At 42.0% G+C, this 20984-nt stretch overlaps 1 protein-coding gene across 1 annotated transcript in view; it reads left to right on the top strand.

The window, feature by feature from the left end:
• The window catches only part of LOC108793884 (tetraspanin-15-like), a gene marked incomplete at its 5' end in the record, with an annotated part of 13179 nt that extends 2752 nt beyond the window's left edge, over positions 1-10427 (top strand). Inside the window, 2 exons of the mRNA XM_018564836.1 lie at positions 8620-8736; positions 9987-10427. Coding sequence (XP_018420338.1) covers positions 8620-8736; positions 9987-10196 — 327 coding nt within the window. The remainder of the gene's footprint in view (positions 1-8619; positions 8737-9986) is intronic.
• Positions 10428-20984: the final 10557 nt, after the last annotated feature.

Below are 20984 nucleotides of genomic sequence, written 5' to 3'. Positions count from 1 at the left end.
TATATATATACACACACTATATTGCCAAAAGTATTGGGACATCCCTGCAAATCATTGGATTCAGATGTTCCAATCACCTCCATGGCCACAGGTGTATAAAATGAAGCACCTAGGTATGCAGACGCTTCTACAAACATTTGTGAAAGAATGGGTCGCTCTCAGGAGTTCAGTGAATACAAGCGTGGTACTGTTATAGGTTGCCACCTGTGCAATAAGTCCATCCGTGAAATTTCCTTGCTACTAAATATTCCACGGTCAACTGTTGTATACAAGTAGTATTATAACAAAGTGGAAGCAACTGGGAACAGCAACTCAGCCATGAAGTGGTAGGCCACGTGAAATGACAGAGCGAGGTCAGCGCGTGCTGAAGCGCACATTGCACAGAAGTCACCAACTGTCTGCAGCGTCAATAGCTACAGACCTCCAAACTTCGTGTGGCCTTCAGATTGGCACAACAACAGTGCGTAGAGAGCTTCATGGAATGGGTTTCCATGGCCGAACAGCTGCATCCAAGCCTTACATCACCAAGTGCAATGCAAAGCGTCAGATGCAGTGGTGTAAAACACTCCATTACTGGACTCTAGAGAAGTGGAGACGTGTTCTCTGGATACTCGTACTCGGCCTTAAAAAAGTGGTATCGGTGCATCCCTACTCACAACCCATCAGTGAACGAGAAAAAAACTCTTGGTTTCCCATCCACGCTAACAGTGAGGATGAAGAAATCCCTCCTGCTGGGTTTTTGTATTCAGACAGCGGCAGGTATCGATTTTCATGTCATGCGGGAGGCTGCATACAGGACCTTCCAGGGGGGCGAATTGCGGCTGGTTCTTGATGGTCAACTTTACTTTCCATTTTATTTTATTTTTAGTAAGCTCTTATATCCCTACAAATCTTTTTACAGATTGCTTCTTGACTGGGAACATCTCTCATAATCTATACCTCCCTTATCCTAATGGCTTCCTTCCCTGAAGTTAAGGGTTTGGCATATTAGGCCTAGACTTCCACACCTTTGCTGACCAACTCAACTGCTGATCTAAGTTCATTTCCTGTTTGGTTAGTATTTCTTCACCTATATTTCATATATAAGGTGGATGATTGGTTGTCCTCCACATTGTTGATGGAAGTGGCTTGCTACAAGTACAGATTTTCTTTTGGAGTTTGTCAGTCCTGATTAAAATACCAGGTTGACTCCACATATCTCCATTGACAATGTCCTTCTCCATATTTGGTAAATTGTTATTTATCAAGTCCTCATTCTGTTGATTCTAAACAGAATTCCACATTTGTTGATCTTTCTATTGGCTTTGCCCTCAGTTGGATTGCTTTTGGACATCCCAAATGTCATAGACTATTCTGCATTCCTGTGTCCCTTGAAGGACGATAAAAAAATATAGATTTTTGTACTTCCCTTAAAATGTATTTCTCGAGTGACACAGGTGCCCCTCCTTTCTTTTTGCCCTATGTAATGCTTGTTCACAAAACTGATAGAAGTAGGGCTAGACAGGGGGCTGGCTTAATTTTTTTGGTCCAAACCTCCTGAAGGACTCATGAATTGTTCCTTGTACTACTTCTTCCTTTCCCAGTCTAAGCTGCTGTACACTTACTGCAAGAGGATGATAACAGGTTTAATTCATGTACTTACAATACAGAGGGCTGTATTTATATGTGTTTTTATCTGATTGTAGTACAGCTTTCAAGGGGCAGTACTTATGAATTGCTGTATTTACAGGTTTGACTAGAGTTTAGTCTAAGGGATGTCATCTAAAACTGGCAAAGAGAAAAATTAAAATGAATACCAACAAATATGTCTTTTTTTAGATAGGTCTTCTGTAAAGCCACTTAGCAGTAAGTCCTGGTGATGTGTGCCTTCATAACATATCAAGACATAGATTATTGATAGGGGATAACTGTTATTCATTAACAGGGTTATTTACAAAAGGGTGAAGAGTTTGGAGAAGGCAGGAGAAGGGAACCATCTAGGACAACATAGCTGAACTGGAAAGTGAGCTCAATTGGAGAATCTTTCCAAATCAGCTATTTTGGCCTAGATTGTTCACTTCTCCAGCCTTCTCCAAACTCTGCACCCTTTTGTGAATAACCCTGTAAATGTATTTTCTCTTCTTGAACCTAAAAAAGTGAATGGTCACAATCCAGCTGTGGCTCACTGCCATTTGACTAGGATTGCTTGACAAAGTGTTGTTGTATAACGCCTTTTGATGATAAAATTATCCTCCCTACGCCCTTGACTGTCAAGTGGCAGCGGCTGCTCTGTGCCAAAGTTAAAAAAAATACCCCTGGTCATGAAGGAAACAAATAGAAGCATTTTATTTTAAGCAGCATTTAATTTTAGAAGTCAATATAAATATAATCTGTGTTCTGTTACTAATGAAGGAATAGATGCATGTGATCCCATGTGATGACATAGGTGAAGATATTAACAGATTAATGTTCTCTTACAAGCAATCAGAATTTAATAAATGATTAGATAATTAGCGCTGGCATTTTCTGGGGTCACCTTGGTAAATTAGGCAAATGATCCTATCTCATGTAAGATTGTTTTTCATATGTCAGATGGGTAGACTGTAAGAAAGGATAAAGGGGTCAGTATCATGTGACAATGCATTACAGCCCAGAAATAGGACATTCTGAAATTCTTGTTTATTTAGAAAAGCTTTCTCTTTGAATTCCAATGCCACTGTTCATCACCACCCTATGGCTGGCTTTTTGATCTTCATTTACCTCAAAACATGGACGGACTTGGTGAAACATTCTCTATGAACTATACAATGTTTAAAGTGGAACTGAATCTAAAAGATTTAAACATTAAACATAGATTTTCTATGTTTTAAGTAAAATTTTGAATGTACCTTTTTGCCTGGAATTCCTGATGAAAAAATAGCAGTGCACTTCCTGGCATGTTAGCGTACCTAGGCACCCCTGTACCTACAGCCTCATAACTGTAGATTTTTAGTGTGAGATCTAAGAAACCTCTGCTTCTGACTGCTAGTCTCTGCAGTGTTCACTGTTCTCCTTGCTGGAGGCCTAGCGATGAGGAAGCAAAGCCCTGCCTCTAACAAAATGCCTGCTTCCACAGAAAGACACAGTCCTCTGCCTTTTGTAGAGCACGACTTCTAGAGTTCAGTTCCTCTTTAAATGCATGCACATGGCTCTGTCTTTCAGCACTGATGCAGTGGCTCCTGTCCTTATTGTCTCTCTAGTGAATTCCCTGAGAAGGCATTGGATAATGCTGGCAGGTAACCGGTAGAGAGAAATGTAAAACATTAGTGCTTCCTGCATTTCACTGCCCAAAGAGGTAACTGTCAGACCTTATACCCGGGGTTAGCATGCACCATAAGACAGTTCCTCCCAATAAATGAATGTGTCACTGTTCAATGACTTTGTCCCATTTACAGCATACATACAGCGTTCACATTCCTGTATGTTTGTTTTAAAGGAGAAATAAAACAAAAGATTTAAAGGAGAATTATGGGGCAACCTTTTTTGCTATATACTGCGCTATATACTGAGAGCACAGAACCGCGCCGCAACTTGGACGGATCCCAACAATACTCTTAAGATCCACCCTGCTAAAGGCAGAGCCAGCTGTGCCCTCCCCTGTCCATCTCTCCAGTCAGTCAGAAATGGAGAGGGGAGAGGGGGAATCCCTGCGGTGAGTGATGACTGACAATCACCGCTCTCTGCAGGGAGAGGATAGGAAGCCAGCGATCAACGGTGTATGTTCACTGACTTCCCGATCAATAAAGCTGACCTCTGACAACTTCTTTGTCACAGGTGGGCTGGAATTATGGGGATCAGTGTTTTTCACTCACCCCATAATTCTCCTTTTAAGATTTTGAAAATCAGCAAGCTTTTGACATTGGACTTTGGTGCCAGAAATATGTCACACAGCTGGTTTTCCCTTAGGTACCTCATATGTATTCACCTGGGTACTTTGTGGCAGTATTTAGAAGATAGTTGCCTTTGCCATGCCAATAAGTAATCTGCTGTTTGTGCATTGACTCACTGTGAAATCAAAGTGTATCCCAACATTATTGTCACCTGGTGCAAACTCCTTGGGGCCAAACCAGAAGAGCATACTTCTTTTATTTATGATGCCTTATCTAAGTTTTGTTTTGTTTTTTTACATACAGTACTAGTTTTATGTTTATAAATCCATCAGGTATCAGGAACCCTGATGGGTTCAGATGTGGCCCATACTTATTCATATATATGTTTTTACAATGGAAGTAAAGATAAGTACATTGTAAAAAAAAGTTTAACCTTTGGGTAAAATTAGAACAGTGTCCTAATGCTATGGGTCCATTCCATCTCAGGCTTGAAAATGTTTATTGTATATTAACAGCAGTGGATTTTAATATTTGTATACAAATAAGAGTAATTATGGAAAGCTATAGGAAAAAGCTACAAATAACTTTATTATAATTTGATAGTCATCATCCATATCATGTGAAGAAGGCTATTTGTTATGGGCAATTTCTTAGATTAAAACGGAACACAATAATTGAAGATTTTAAACAGCAAGCAAATGAAATGAAAAAAATAAATTGCTAAGTAGAGGCAATGATATAAATCCTGAGATGAAGCATATCTTCTTGTTTACAGGAAAGGAGAGAAATCAGAACAAATCTGATCTGTATTTACTTTTGATTGCTCTTCAATACAAGTACAGTTAACCAGCTGTGGACATTGAGCAATGCTATACAGGCCCAAATATCTTCATTGAGTACACCGGGCATGAGTAGCACATCTTGCCCTTAACTTCCATCAAAATTATACACTAAAAAAGGATTAGAAACAAGCTTTTATTGCTGAGTCCCGACTGGAGGCATTTACACTGAATCCTTATGTGGCCGCCTGGATAATGTCTGGAGTTCCCCTCTATCTTCTATGTATACTTTGACTTGGGTCATTAAAGAATTCTACTACAAGGTCTAATTACGAGAGGCTTCTGTGGAAATCTCACAGCTAAGGTCCCTTTCAAGTGGGCATTCCAATCAGGCCTGCTGAAAAACCTGTTTGGAAGCCCAATGTTGTGGTGGGCATACACTGTGAGTTTCGTCCAGTTCTGGACTAGCTCATTGAAGGAGCCAATCAGAAAATCTTCGTATTCTGACAGCAGCACCGCTGGGATTCCTCCATCAACGCGCTTGCAGCGTTGATGGAGGAATCTGCTCTATTTTTTTCATTCAGCCCACGGATTGAACAAAAAAAAAATAGAGCACTGTATGGCCAACTTTAGTCTATGGGCAGCTGGATCTAAATGGCTGTGCGTCGATTTACAACAGATTAACCCCAACTAAAGTTCTGTTTCGGCGGACCTGATCATGCCAGATCTGAACTACACAGACACATGTACTTTTACATCTGACTGCCCCATAGACCAACATGGGTCCGGTTATTTCAGGGTTTTCTTCTCCAATGCAAGATGGAGGAAAAAACAGATAAGGACATGGACACAGATGTCATAAAGGTGACATCGCTTCTGTTCAGCAGAAGCGATGTCACCTGCTGATTGGTACCCCTGCTGATTGGCCTTTGAAGATACTGGTCTGACAGTATTTCATGCAACACCTCTTACATAACACTCATTCTGAAAAATGTCAGCATCTGCAGTGCTCATATATAGTGCTCAGAGTGGCAAGCCGCACGGCACCCTGACTGGGTAACTCCGTCAGAAATCGGCTTCCTCTCCGGTGGAGCCCAAATTCTAGCATCCTCAGCCCAAACCTGCCTAACTATTGGACGGAATCAATATATTAGGACAGAAAACTAAACTCCCAAAATAATAAAGATTTACCCCAAACATCAGGCAACACCAATGTTGAAGTTAAAACAGGAACTGACTTTATTGAAAACCAGCTCAGTATAAAACGTAATACAATCAGACATTCAAACAATGCAAGCAGACCATCCCCTCCCCCGTGCCGTAATCAAAGAGTAGGGAGAGAGAAAACACATATGATGGGATTGTCTCCTGAGTGTCTATCATATGTTAAGTCACTCAGCTACATCTAGTGTCAAGTTAATCCTATTGTTAACTAAATCACACAAATAGACTTGACTAACAGACTAACAAGTTAAATGGGAGTCTAAAGCCCTTTGGTATTGCTGGATTCACATCCTGAACCTATAATGGGCACAGGGTGATTTTAACTTATTGCCAGGGGAAAGACGCGGCATATCCACTCCACACATAAATCTGGGTTAATAGTTCTAAGGGGTACACGTACATAGCAATCCTCAGGGTTCCAGGAACAGTCCCTCAAGTGTTCGTTCCATGTAATCCCAAGAGGTCTGAGGGGGGTCTCCAAAATCCTAGGTCCATAGTCAGTAGGAAGGAGGCATGCCCCCAGGCCCCTCCAATAGCCCCAGTGAGGGTTCAGTCCGTCACACTCAGTAGCTGCAGATCTAATGAGGGAATCTGTATGTAAAATTTCAATTCTCTCAATCCACGCAGTTAATCTATGGGTTTTTGTTTTTTTTAAAAACAAAGTTTGTTTCAAAGTAGAGCTAAACCCAAACACTAAAATCTCTTATAAACCTTTACATGCTAATGTAATTTCACAAGTTCAATCTTTAAAATGTTCAGCTTTTTATTGACATAATTACTGGTGACCCTGCCATGAAGGTCTTTGCTCAGGCTTCTCCTATTATGGGGTGACAAATCTCTACCCCTGTCTCCCAACTGCTCTCCTGTGTTGTCACACTGTCACATGCACTTTTGGGGGAGAGTATAAGCAGTTGTGCCAATGCTCATTGCACAAGCATGTTCCATTGTTAACATTAGAAAATCCACCCTGATCATTGCCATGCAGCTGCTCCTGGAGCAAGTGCATACATACAGGATGTGGCTTCAAAACGCTGAGGGTGATCAGCAACCCTGAGCTGCAAATAAACTGAAAAATACAAATGATATAACGTGCTTCAACGAACTAAATGTTATCCAGGTGGCATTTATATCTGCTTTAATTCTGTGGGCATTTCAGTGAGGAGCTACAGTTATAATGATGAGTTATTTTTGCAAAAGAAAAAGCTTTTTTGTCTTTTCTGAAAATATGGACTTTTGTGAAACGTAAGCTTCCTTTGTATACTTTATACTGGGTACATTTTATCTCAACTGATGTCTACATAGGTCATTTTGTAGGCCATACTAGCCCTGAAAGGGTTATCAGTACAAGGAAAAGCACAAGCGTTGACACGGTGGCTCTAAATCACAGCTTGTTTCATGGTCGCTCAGCCATCTGGGAGGCTCTGAATGGTGCATTTATGCTAATTCACACCAGTCACATCATCGTTTAAAGCAATTTACTTCTTCAATATAGAGAAGAAATGGTTACAAATGAGCAGTGACTTTGACACGAAAGAGATTTGAGTGTTCCTACAATGTATATTGTGTGCAGATCATTGTATTGTGTATGGATGTATGTAATAGCTATGAAGCAGATCCAGTTCTTACTGTGAAATCAATCATTCATTTTCAGGTTATGTTGGACTTGTGTCTGTCCTCAAATTATGCCAATACAGTTCTTTTATGTCCATTGTTAACTAAATCAATGCAGCTTCTACTCTGTATATTTCATTTCCTTTATAATTACCTACAGGGCAGATGTGTTTAATATACCACTTTGGCATAAATTCACATGGGAATTGAAATCGATAGATTTCTTGGAATATTCTATAGCTGGGCTTTTTTTTTTTTCTTCTGAGATAAAACCTTCTGTCTGTCATTATGGTTTGGAAAAGTAGACCTTACCATCCTAATAGTGGATCTCGTATATAAATACCTTTCCTTCCTAACATTAGAACTCGTATATAAATACCTTTCCTTCCTAACATTGGAACTCGTATATAAATACTTTCTACCCTAACACTGGAGCTCATATATGAATACTTTTCCATCCTAACACTGGAGCTCATATATAAATACTTTCTACCCTAACACTGGAGCTCATATATGAATACTTTCTACACTAACACTGGAGCTCAAATATAAATACTTTCTACCCTAACACTGGAGCTCATATTTAAATACTTGTCCATCCTAACACTGGAGCTCATATATAAATACTTTCTATCCTAACACTGGAGCTCATATATAAATACTTTCTACCCTAACTCTGGAGCTCGTATATAAATGCTAACATGGCACATACAGACTAACAATGTAGATTGTTTTGCCAACCTCTGATATACATATATCAGAGGTTGGCAAAGCATGTCCATGCATCAAGTTGCTTACAGGAATGTAGTTGTCATTGAATGTCAGGGAGCAGATGCTCGGAATGAACAGGAAGAATTACAGCCACTAAATTAGCTATTCCTGCAGCAGCTATAAGTTCGCTTTGGTGAGAAGGCGAACAGGCCGTTTAGTCCACCCATTCAGTGTGTCACCACAAACTGGAACCTCATCCCTTTTGGTCATTGGATCAGTTGCATATGGACATCACATTATGAGCTTCAACCACAGTGGTAAATGTGTATAATGAAAATGTATCTATGAAGATATGTATCTATCAAAAATACCCCAGACTTCTAAAACCACTGGAATGTCTATGGACTGTGGACCAAGGTGTCAATATCACTTTTTTCTTCTTGCAGAGACTGGACGTGGCTCACATCATCCATGTGCGAGGGTGTATACACGCTGTGGGACTTTGGCTAAATGACAACTTCTGGGTAACGTTTGCCCTAGCCATTGCTCTGCTGGCGCCTCAGGTAACCTAATATTTATACAGAATCTCTGTAGTCTTAGTGCATCAGTTTCACAACTGTATATAACAAGGCATTAATGCTATACTTCAATCCAAAGCAAAAATGAAGATTTTAAATGAATACAGGATCCTCATCCTGCCTGCCTTCTTTTTTATATATAATCATAGCTGCAAAAGTCCAGCTACTGCTTAAAGCATTCCTGCCCAAAACTTTAAAACTACCCCCTCCCCCTTCCATATAGTAGGCCATTATGTGCCAGACTGCACCTGTACGTAAACTGCACCACTGTTCACTGCTCAGCTGTGACCTTCCTTCTGGAGGGTGGTTACTTTTGTTCCCTATGGTCCCTGTGTGTGTTGTAAAGTAGCCACCGCTCCAAGATCACTCCTGTGATGGACTACAATCTCAATACAAATTAGTAAACTAGACATGAGATTGTAGTCCATCACAGGAGCGAGCTTTGAGCGGTGACTACTTTACAACACACACAAGGACTATGGGGAACAAAAGTAGCCACCCTCCAGAAAGAAGCACAGCATCAGTACCAATTCAGAGATGATTTGAGGATCTACAGCCGAGTGATACACAAATAAGATCCATTATTGTTAATAGTTAAGTTACTTGAATGCATTTTTAAGGTTTAACTCCTCATTTTGGTCTCACTTTAAATTCCATTTGTTGCAAGTATTCTTGTTTTCTCAGAATTTCTCAGCCATGTAAATCCATTGTACGCTAGAAAGGTGTTTACAGTCCAATGTATTCCAAGCTCTTTACTGTCCTTCAAAGTGGACTTTGCAGAGTGTTGTGTCCAGATGCTTCTGTCCCTCAAAGCAGTACCAGTGAGAAGCTTGATAGATTAATGTATCGATGGATTACTCATACTTCAGATTTATTTCTCGGGTAGCAATAGCTGTTTGACCATTTTAAACAAAGAAATAATTCCCACGTTTGCTGTTTCTTGTTCTGTGCAGGTTTGTGCATTGAATAAAACAAAGCTTGACCCAGGAGTTTCTAGCCTACATCAATGTAAAAAATTGTGTCTGAGATAGTTTAAAGGTTTGTTACATCTCAAATTGCTGTTGGCATACTAGAAGGCACATAGCTGCAACCGCTACGGCCCCCTGCAAATGGTCTAGAGGTCAGCAGTACAAAGAACACATTTGCGGAATATACCGCATAAAAAAAATATAAGTCTTTAAGGGAGACCATTCCAGTAATTCACTTTTTCTTCCTGTTTTTTTTATTTGCCACAGATTCTGGGTATTGTTTTGTCCTATATGTTTTGGATAAAACTCAAGGACATTTGTAATACATTTGATGAGGTGGATTTCAGATCCCTGAAATTAAAAGACTTTACCTTCAAGGAATTGGACCTGAGTGGAGCTGGCTGCTGTCTCTGCATACCAAGGGAGGAGGGCTACATTCCCGTCAATGCAGACAGCGATGATGAAAGACTAACTTAGCACTTGAAGCAGCGGACGATCTGTATCGGAAGCCCACAAGGGAAGCTGTAAGGCAACATCTACTCGACAATGGCATTTAACATACCATGGGCTACCACAGCATATTGCAATGCATTACGCTCTACATAAAGGCAAAGCTAATGTTAGGAAGAATACATCAGATTCCTAGTGCAATAAAGAAAATGGCAGCGTGGTGTTCTCATACATCCAACAACTGTTTACAATGTTTACATTTCTGTATTTAATCATTTTTTAGGATGTTCCTAGCTAGAAAACTCACAAAAAAGTTCAATTTGCTCCAATATAAAATGCCGTTCAAATACCAGATGGTATGGTTTGCCAGATCCATACATTCATACTAGCTTTCCTGGATTCCAGATACCTGTTACCAGGTGATGTCACCGCCCCTTGTTAATCAGAGAACGTCTAGTATTCATTGGGGAAAAAAATACTAGTTTGGTAAATGGCTGCTGTGCCGAGCGAGCATCCCCTGTGTTTTCAGAGCAGACGGGAAGCTGCATTACAGGGCTCAGAAGATCACTGTAAAGCACTGTTGTAGCTACTAAAGTGGTTTACAGGATCCCCATGGCCCTTCTACCAGGTATCTCATTTCTGTGATTGGCTATATATAGTAATCAGCCAGATTTATATTTCCTGAAATCAGCTCAGAGATGCTGCATCCTGTGCATTGCACTTCTGGTGAATATGGCGACATATACCTAATGCTTGGGGGTTTTCTGAGCAGAGCTGTGAAAGAGTTTGTGTCACGTGAGTTAGGATATAAGCAGAGCTTTTTATTTCCCACATGGACATGCTCATTTCCACGAGTAGTGTATGTATGTAATAGCACTGAAATACTGTGGTTTCTTTATCACTATTCAGCCTTGCAAAATACAAATCACTGATCCAATATTGTAGCAATAAATGGCATTTTGCACTAAGGTCCTTATATTGTGTGATCCCTGAAAACCTGCTGCCTTACGTAGCTGCCGCAGTATTTGTGTGGCACTCTGCTGGCCAGCCCATTGTTAATGCATGTGCCTTTAGTAAGTAAATGCCTACTCCTGTCATCAATCCTAACAGCTTTTTCTTAATCATTAAAGTGTACATGTCATAGATGCCACACACCACTAACAGTGGACCTTACACACAACTATATCTTACTTTCTTTTTCTGAACCGCACGAGGGGGTCCTGCAGTGTGCAGTAGCAGCGGTACCTAGCACTGACACATATTATGACATGATGCCAATATCATGTTTTCAAAATGAAGTAGCGATTTAAAGTCTATCAGGCCTCAGCAGTTTACAGGTGATTCACGCAGCAACATTCTCCTCGACAATCCGCTCATAGTTACTATACCTTGACCTTTTGCTTTCAGTGGTTTCTGAAACTGCTGTGTCAAACCCCTTAAAAGGGTGATTTTCTTTTTTAGGTTGGCTCTACCAACTCTCACCAGAGAGAAATCACAGCGCTTTTCTACTACTTGTTTAAAAAGGAAATCCCTTTTATAGTCACCACGTAAAATGTTACCGCGTAGAAATATATTGTAAGTCACCTCTTCCTTGGACTGTAAAATTCTTGGTAGATTTGTCTATGTTGTAGGTCCATGTTAAGGGGATTTATGAATAACAGCTGGAGGAAAGGAAAACGTTGCCCATAACAGTTATCTGCTGCGTTATCACTTCCCCAAGCAACCATTATGCTATCCGGTTCTAAGACTTATGTCCCTTTTGACAGATTGACTGTTTAGTAGTGATAGTTAACTAGCTTTAAATTCATTATTGAGTTTGTTTTTTGCAGGAATTTTAGGAATATGAACACAACCTCTATACTTTATGAGGCCTTCAATGTATTCTGGCCCCACACAATGAGCGTCTTGGCTACTGTGGGCTTTCCTCCTGATAAGTGCACATTGAAAATACCAATCAAAGCAGTTGGCCAGCATACCTATAAAATGGTGTTTCTGGTAGTGCAGGCTCAGCATTAGCTTACTAATTGTAGAGAACAAATGTCATTATTACTACACTGCCTGGCCCAAAAAAGTCACACACTCTTATATTTTATTGGACCACCTTTAGCTTTAGTTACGGCACGCATTCACCATGGCATTGTTTCAGTAATCATATGGAATGTCCCAACATCCAGAGTTGCATTCATTTTTCTCCAAGATCTAGTAGTGATGATGGGAGAGTCGAACCACTGTGTAAAGTCTTCTTCAGCACATCCCAAAGATTCTCAATGGGGTTAAGGTCTGCTCCCTGAACCACTCTTTCACAATCTGATGAATCCTGGTATTGTCATCTTGGAATATGCCCAATGTGCCATCAGGGAAGGAAAATCCATTGATGGAAAAACCTGGCCATTCAGTATATTTAGGTAGGCAGCTGACCTCATCTTTTGGGCACATACCGTTGCTGAACCTAGACCTGACCAACTGAAACAACCTCAGGTTATAACAAAACTAGGTGGTGAATTTTTTGTTGGCCAGGCAGTGTATTTGGAAGCAGTCACAGCAGATCACATTTCCTTCTCCATAATTGAGATTGTAGGCAGGCAACAGCAGCCACATTAAGGGCTCATTCAAACCATGTCTCTGGAGCTGCTTTAACCTGCACATATCAACACAAAACAATTGTTTTCTATGTGCCCTGTTCACAGCATGCCAGTACGTTGAGGTGAATTGCAGTGCATGCTGCATTTTTTCCAATGCAATGCACTGTAGTACATAGAGTGGAATGTATAAAATAGTTCTGTGACACTTCAATAGAGTAAAACAATTAAAAGAGAAAAAGTAATCAGAACAAGGAGTTTTAAGGAGGCATTGCCCTGCCCGTACACAATGCCCATTCGCACATGCTTTTTACCCTGCAGGCTGATGTAAATGATCCCTAAAAAAAAACCAAGCAATACCTCTCTCTGCTGCAGCCACAGCACTGTGACAGAGCTGCTGTCAGTCACATGGGAGGAGGGATCGAGCTGGCTGTGATCAGCTTCTTCCTAGGGTAGTGCCAGTGGGGTAAGAGTCTGTCCAGAATCTGCAGCCGAGCATACAGGACGTCAACATTTTAGAGAATTCAAAAGGCAGCTTACATCGTTGTCACCCACAGCGTTCAGTCTCACGGACGCAAGTATGGGCATACTATGTAAAATATTTGTATTTGATGGGACTGGTTGTGGTCAGCTTCTTCCTTGGAGGTGACAACACTGTGCCAGTGGGAGGTTGTGACACCATGCAGTGTTGCAGTCCAGAAGCTGCAGCAGAGTCTAAAGGGTGTCATTTTAGACAATTCAAAAGACAGGATAAAATATGCCTATATTTGTGATGCCCGGCAGTCCAAGCATGATGCATCTTTGTGTCTATAGAATCCTATGGAAACAAAGATGCATCATGCTGTGGCTCCTGGATGATGTATGTGGGTATAGACATGTAAAAGCCAGTAACAGCATTTGCGCACATAGTGTCATAGATACCCGATCGCAGAAGTTCCCCATTCGGGGATGCTGATGTAAACACTGGCTCCCGGATGTGGCGAATACTGGCACGTCTTACGTCTGTATTTGTGTCCGCGGGAATGAACCCTTAAAGGAAACGCACACTCACCAGTTTTACTGACAAGTATGTTTACCATCAAGCAATGGACAAAAAAGAAGGCGGTGTATTCCTTAAGTTTGGGATATGACCGGTATATACAATTTAAATAAAATGTTATACTGCTGACCCCCTTTATCTGATGTATTTATTGGGCTTATCTTTTTTTACTTGACTCACAAAATGTGTAAAATATTTAGCAAACTCACCAAACTGTTCCACTCTTCCGTCCTTTCCTTGTCAGGAAGCAGCTAGTTTGTTGCTGAGGACAACACAGTCGTTTTCCTTCCAGTGCGGTATGAAAAGTCCTTTCACCCGGTACGCTACATGTCTTCTACACGACACCTAGAATTGTGAAATGTTTTATTGTTTGCCCTTTGTAATCTTGTGTGTAGTGATGTGAAAAGTTCCTTGGCGGCGCGCAGCCGTTCATAGAGAAGTTGTTTTTTTTAAACTCACAAGAAAGTAGAGCGCTATGTTAGGGACACATCTCTAGAATTCAGGGAATTCAAATATTGGAAATACTTTTGGTAATCTGTGTGGAATATTGTATGTACATTTTATTTAACAAAATGGTGTTTTGTACATGTTTTTTTTTTACATGGATAAATAAAAAGACGAAACGCGTGTGACACATTGCTGGTTGTTTGTAACCTTTGAGGTAAGGTTGATGATATGATGTTTAACCACTTGCCATCTGGCCATTGTAATTAAATGGCCGAACGTCTGACTACTGACGTCCCAGTTACACTTCACAATAATCCCTGTATCTACCTTATGTTCTACATGACCCTGAATCTGCATCTTCGAGAATTCAATGACCTTCCCTTTCTCTAAAACCACCGCTTGAGGCACTGTAAAATCTACATTCTCACTCAGAAGTAGCTTTGGACTTCTGAACTCCGGGTACAATTTTTCTTAACTTTGCAGCCTGCTTGTTTTTGTCTATGTCCTCAAATAAAAAAAAAGTGTTACTCACTTGATCCTCGGAGCCACCTTGCATAGGACGTGAGGAAGCTAAGGGACATATCATCGCTGGAGAGGAGGAAGAAACAGGCTGGAGGAAGCGCTGTCACAGCCATCCGGCTCCAAAGACCAGGTGCGTATATTTTTGTTATTTTTGAACCTAGACAAAAACGAGCACTTAACCCTTGCAGTCAACTTAAGGGCCCATTCACACCAGATGCTGCGCTAATCGCAGTGTGTGGTGCCGAGGTACAGTTACGAAGTGCTGATCCCAGTGCATTGCACTGTGAATTTTTTTTTTTGTGAACTTCATCAAGTGACATTTTATTCAGTTCTACGAGCACAGCGGGGTGCAAGGTGATTTTAGTGTGTCGCATCCCACTACGTTGAAAAAAAAGTACAACATGCTGTACCCTTTGTCAGCACAAACCACCATGTTCCCATTGCAATGCAGTGATGTGAACCCGGGCCATCCATGACAAGGCAAATTGCTGTGTCTTGCGTTGCGGCTGCACTGGAAACAAAGGCCACTGCAGCTCCAACGCAGATTATGTGAATCGGCTCTTAGGCCTGGTCCCATTCGCGCACATTTGTGTTCCGTGTTCGCCACGCGCCCCTATAGTTCATAGTCGTGTGGCAAAAAAGCTCATGTAGTTTTTTTCGCGTCATGCATTTGGCATTTTTTGCTTTTCGCATTTTCCCATGCACAAACGTGGAGCAAAAATACACGTCTTGCTGCCGGCATTTGGGGTACCATTAAAAATGAACCACAAACAAGTTGCACTTTTTCGCGAACGGGTGTGGAGCACGCACATATACGGAATGCGCAGGTGTGAACCAGGCCTTAGGGTTAAGATTTCTTACTTCTTTGCAATGTTAACAGGGGCTGTGAGGGGTTGTTCATTATAATTTGTAAAGTAGATTTGAGCACTACCTGTCATAACAAAGGGTTAAAGGATTGTAACTCTGTCTTCTCTGTTGTATGTTTATGAAGTTACTGAGAGAAAACAGAATACAACAATTTCAGTCTTTCTATAGCTGTGAATTTACCACAACAAGCTATTATCTGGGTTTTTAGGTGCACACAATCGAATAAATGACATCTCAGAAACTAGTTAAAATATAAAATCTTTTCGCTTTTATTGATTATCTTCTTTAGATTTTAACTCATTCTGAGATGTCATTTATTCGAATTGTGTGCACCTAAAAAGCCTGATAATAGCTTGTTGTGGTATATTCCTGATTAAGGGTGTGGTGCTCCACAATCACTGAATACTTCTCCAACAAATGTTGATTTCTGTAACTTCGGAATGTGCTGAGAAAAAAATGGATTCAGCCATATTTTTTTTAAAGTATTTTTCATTATGCTTTGTAAATGGGAACACATAACAAACATATAGAGGGGCTTTCTCAAATTTGACTGCAAAAGTGGAAATACACTTTAAGGTCCCCACACACCTTATGATAATCGTACAATAATCGCGGGAAATCCCGCGATCGTACGATTATCGTAAGGTGTGTGGAAGCCGTGCGACCTTTACTACTGTAAGGTCGCACGACTTTAAACTTACGAACATGTTTGAAAACCCGCCGAGCATCGTACGATGTTCGGCGGGTCTGTAGCATGTTCGTAAGATAAAAGCTGGACGGGCCGGTGTGCGCAAGCCTCCCCGTTCGGCATTGCGGTCATCGGAAGCCCGCCCTTCAGGGGGCGTGGTTTGCGATCATCGCAAGTACGATCTGCCTATGCAAGATAGGCAGATCGTACGTTTTTTTAAGTACCTTACAACCATCGCAAGACAAAAGTCTTGCGATGGTTGTAAGGTGTGTGCCCAGCCTTACGGTCAGCTAAATAGCTTTTTAGATACTAGAATGGCCTCACAATATTACTGAACATCATTTTAGCATTCTTTATGCTTTCCTGTGAGCATAACAATACGGGAGCTGCTTGAACGGAAACCAGAGAATACCCGCACTCTGCAAGATACAAGCCATGAATCCTGTGTTTATTGATGCAAAATCAAGTGTATATCACAGCAAGCCCCCCCTGACCAAAGCGCAAACTTATAGAGGTAGACCTCTATAAGTAAGCCACATTGGTGAACCATGTGAGAGGGGAGCTTGATGTGATGTACACTAGATTTTGCATCAATAAACACAGGATTCATGGCTTGTATCTTGCAGAGTGCGGGTATTCTCTGGTTTCCAACTAAGGCCTTGTTCACACCAAGCGCGGAGCAGGTGCAGAGCAGTTACAGACCGGAGCAAAACTGCGTACAATGTATTCCAATGGTATTTTTAGCTCCAGTTCACATTGCAGCGTTCAGTTCTAGAGCAGGTAAAAAAACTGCAGCAAGACCTATTTTACCTGTTTTGGAACGCATGCAAACACATCAAAAACACATGCAAACGACTGGAACGCACTGAAAGCCCATGTTAAACTAAAAAATATATATATTTTTTTTTTTTAACCAAAAACGGCCCGGAACGCATCAAAAACCCGGCACAACCCACTGCACTGCGTGTGCAGAAACTCATGCAGATGTGCTCTGCATTTTGTGTGAACAAGGCATGACACTTTGAGCCGGGCTGCAGAATCAGAGCGGTGAGGATTTTTTTGCAGTACTACTTAAGAATACGGGAGCTGCTGTTATTGAATTGGTTTTTAAAGTGGAGAGGGATTAGAACACCTGCCAGGTTTGTATTGCTGTCTGTGTCCCCGTTAGGGAGATTCACCCTCTCTCTTTCATTGAAATTTTAGGTTGTCACCAGAACAGGAATAGATGGGAAACCTTCCAATGGGGACACCAGTTCTGGTGACCCTGCTGACCACCAGGGATTTACCTCACATTGAAGGGATTTCCTCTCACTTCCTGTTGTGGTTATCGTAAAGGAAGTGAAAAGAGAACTCTCCCCAGTAAGACACAAATGGCAAAAAAAAAAAAAGCTGACAAGGGAACCCTCCATTACTCTAACTAGAAAAGGTTTTGGCTTCAATGTTACGCTACATTTGTGGATTCCAGGGCTGGGATCCTGATCCTGGCTTCACCACTTAGTCAGCCAATGTCCTCATACAAGTGAGGGGGCTCCATTTAAAAACAAGTCAGCAATGGCAGATTTCCTGTGTTTGATCTTCTGAGCTGGATTTTATTGCCGTGCAGTTCGGGAGTCTGGGCTTGACTTGTATCTGACATTTTTGCTTATTGTGCATTATGGAGAACCAATCGGGGACGCATGACACCATTATTTGGCATGGACGGTGAATCCTGAGCAGGATATCTCAGCATTGGTGGGTGTGGGAGACAGAAATGACCGATATATGATGCAGCCTGCCAGCAGATAGCATTTCACAAGTTTTCTTTATTGCTGGCCTGTAGCCAATGGGAACAAGAACAGACATGCTTTTTGTTTTTGTTTTTTTGCCGTGTTCAGTCTTCATTTAAGAAATTTTTCATGACCCGTTTTATTGACTGGAAGTAAGGGAGAATATCCCCATTTCAGACACAGATAGTTTTAAATACCTAACAGAGGTTCTAACTCTCCCCCACTCAATGACCACAATATCCTGCCACTCCTGAAGAAGCTACCCCAGCGAAATGCGTCGAGTTTGCTCACCAATACAATCCTGTCAAGTTTACAAGCATCTATACGCACCTTCACTTGACACTTTCAATTAACCAAGACATGTGAACTTATTGAAATAATTATACAGTCTGCATGGGTCATATGGGAGGGTTTTATTATATTTTTTTATGGACATTTTATGTAATTGTCCATGAATAAATAAATTCTGTTTTAACACTACAAGTAAGCACACAGCTTCTCGGTGTTACGATTAGAGCCCTATACACAATAGTTGTTCCATTTCTGCATATATTTTAAGGGTGTGCTACTGAAAACCAGGTATCTCAGCCCAATCAGTGGTGTCACAAGGGGGTGCACCCGGGTGACACCATTGGAGGGGTGACACCAAAATGACTGGCAGTCATTTTGGTGTCACCCCTCTCTGAAAAGTCAGGCACTCGGTCAAGGACCGAGAGCCCGGCAGTTGCTCGAGAGAGAGAGAGGAGGGGACCCAGTGGCATACCTTATCCCGCCAGGTGACGTCCCCTCCTCTCTCTGCCGGTGTCCATCACCAAGATGGCCGCCAGCAGGTAACAGCTGCACAGCGCATGACGTCACTGCAGGGTGTCACTCTGTACTCGCACCAGGTGTCACCCTGCCTCGGGACGCCTCTGAGCCCAATCATGAATTATTACTCTTCCTCACTCAACAACAAAAAACAAAACACTGTTAGGTCTTGTTTACATGGACTTTACATGGTATAAGAGCTGAGTGTACAGCAACAAAATGCAAAGATTTCTTCAAGCTTCAAAGAGCTTTTTTGAAGCCTTTAAAGCTGAACTCTAGCAGTGGGGCTCTCCTCATACTGCAAGGGTTAAATGCTAATGTATGACTAGGGTGCCAATAAAAAGCACTTTTAATGACCTTATTCCTCACTTCCCCTGGCAGTCAGTGCTCACCTCTTCCCTCCGATGCCCCCAGCTGCTCATCAATTTAGTGTTATCAGTGATTGATGGCCCTAGAATTATTGCTGATGTTCTGATGTTCGCGGTGATGTGTAACACAATCGTCATTTTCGCATGTAGGCGCACCTGACCCATGTTTGCATGTGTATGTGGGGCTGGGGACTTTATTTTTTTATATGTGACTTGAATTTTCTTTTAGTAACTTACATTTTTTTTCACTTAACTTTATTGCTATCACATAGGGGGATAACAATCCCCCTATGTGATAGCCAATTTACTTGACAGGTCCTCTTTATGGAGACATCAGGGGTCTCCAAGACCCCTAATGTCACCTAAGGGACCCCCAGGGAAGCTGATGAAGTAGAGATCTGCTTCACTAGCTTCTCTCTGGCTTCTGTAGCCGGGAATGAAGGCTGAATGCGAAAGTGATGTAATATACATCACTTCCTGCATTCGGGGACCGGAGAGGGAGATCTTCCTCTGATCTCCAGTGACAGAGCCACCGTGCCCATCCTGGCCCACATCAGGCATAGCGGAGCTCGAGATTGGCGGCGCACTCTTGCACCCATAATACAAGCGATCGGATGTCACTACAGACTCCGGAACGCTTGTATATAAACAGCCATCGCTGGCTGTGTACATGCCAAACAGATTTCCCACTCATACGTGCACGAGCGGGGCGGGAAAGGACGCATTCAAGAAGCCATCATCCGGCCATTTAATCAAAACAGCCGGGCGGCAGGTGGTTAAGGTGATAATTAGCACTCCCATTAAGATCTGTGTTTGACATTCCCTGGAGATGAATGGTACTTTAAAGGCTTCAACAAGGCTTCCCAAAAACTCTGCAAATGCTCTGTAAAAGCGATACACACTGCCCCTATATAAGCTGAAGCCGGTGTGAACAAGGACTTTCTGCTCTCATTTCACTATAACATACTATGGGGCTGATTTATACCTCTTCCGTCCAGTGTATAGCTGGGCGAATTCCATAATACATTGGGCGAATGCCATACCACCACCACTAGATGGCACTGAGGAGCATAGGAATTCATATGCTCATCACCGCCATCTAGTGCTGGCAATGATGTGTGAACAGCATTAGTTATAAATCAGCCTCTATGGGGTCTATTCACGAAGCAGCCGAAGGATCTAGCCGTAGCTTCGGCCGATCATTCGGCTAGCTTCGGCCCCTGGACCCCTTCAGTTCCGTAGAACCGAAGGGCTGCTGTACGGTCTATTCACTATAGCCCGTACAGCTCCCGAACATGACTGAGCAGCTCAGTCGAGCCGAACGCATATGCCTCGGCTCGGCTCCGTGTCAGAATAAGAAAAAAAAAGAAAAAAGTGTTTCTCTCCTTGGCGGCCGGGAGCAGGAGAATACCGGAGAGTTAGGCTTTTTTTTTTTTCCTTTTGACGGCAGCAGAACCGCCGGACAATAGAAAACAGTTGGCCGGAGCTAGATGTCATTGCTAGCTCCGCACAATCGTTTTCTATTTTTATTTTTCTACTTTAACTGTTTTTCTGTTTGTCGGCCGAACATGCTGGGCATGTTCGGCCGACCCGAAGCCATCCGATGTACGGCTGATTTCAGCCGATGTACGGCTGAAATCAGCCGTACCAGCCTGAAGTGAATAGCCGAACAGCGTTCGGCTCACTTCACTTCATGTCGGTCTATCACTCGGCTGCCTACAGCAGCTTAGTG

This window comes from Nanorana parkeri, unplaced genomic scaffold, assembly GCF_000935625.1.
Source record: "Nanorana parkeri isolate BGI_ZX_2015 unplaced genomic scaffold, ASM93562v1 scaffold786, whole genome shotgun sequence".
In the NCBI taxonomy this organism is placed as follows: Eukaryota; Metazoa; Chordata; class Amphibia; order Anura; family Dicroglossidae; genus Nanorana; species Nanorana parkeri.
This window is presented reverse-complemented; position numbering and strand designations above follow the sequence as displayed.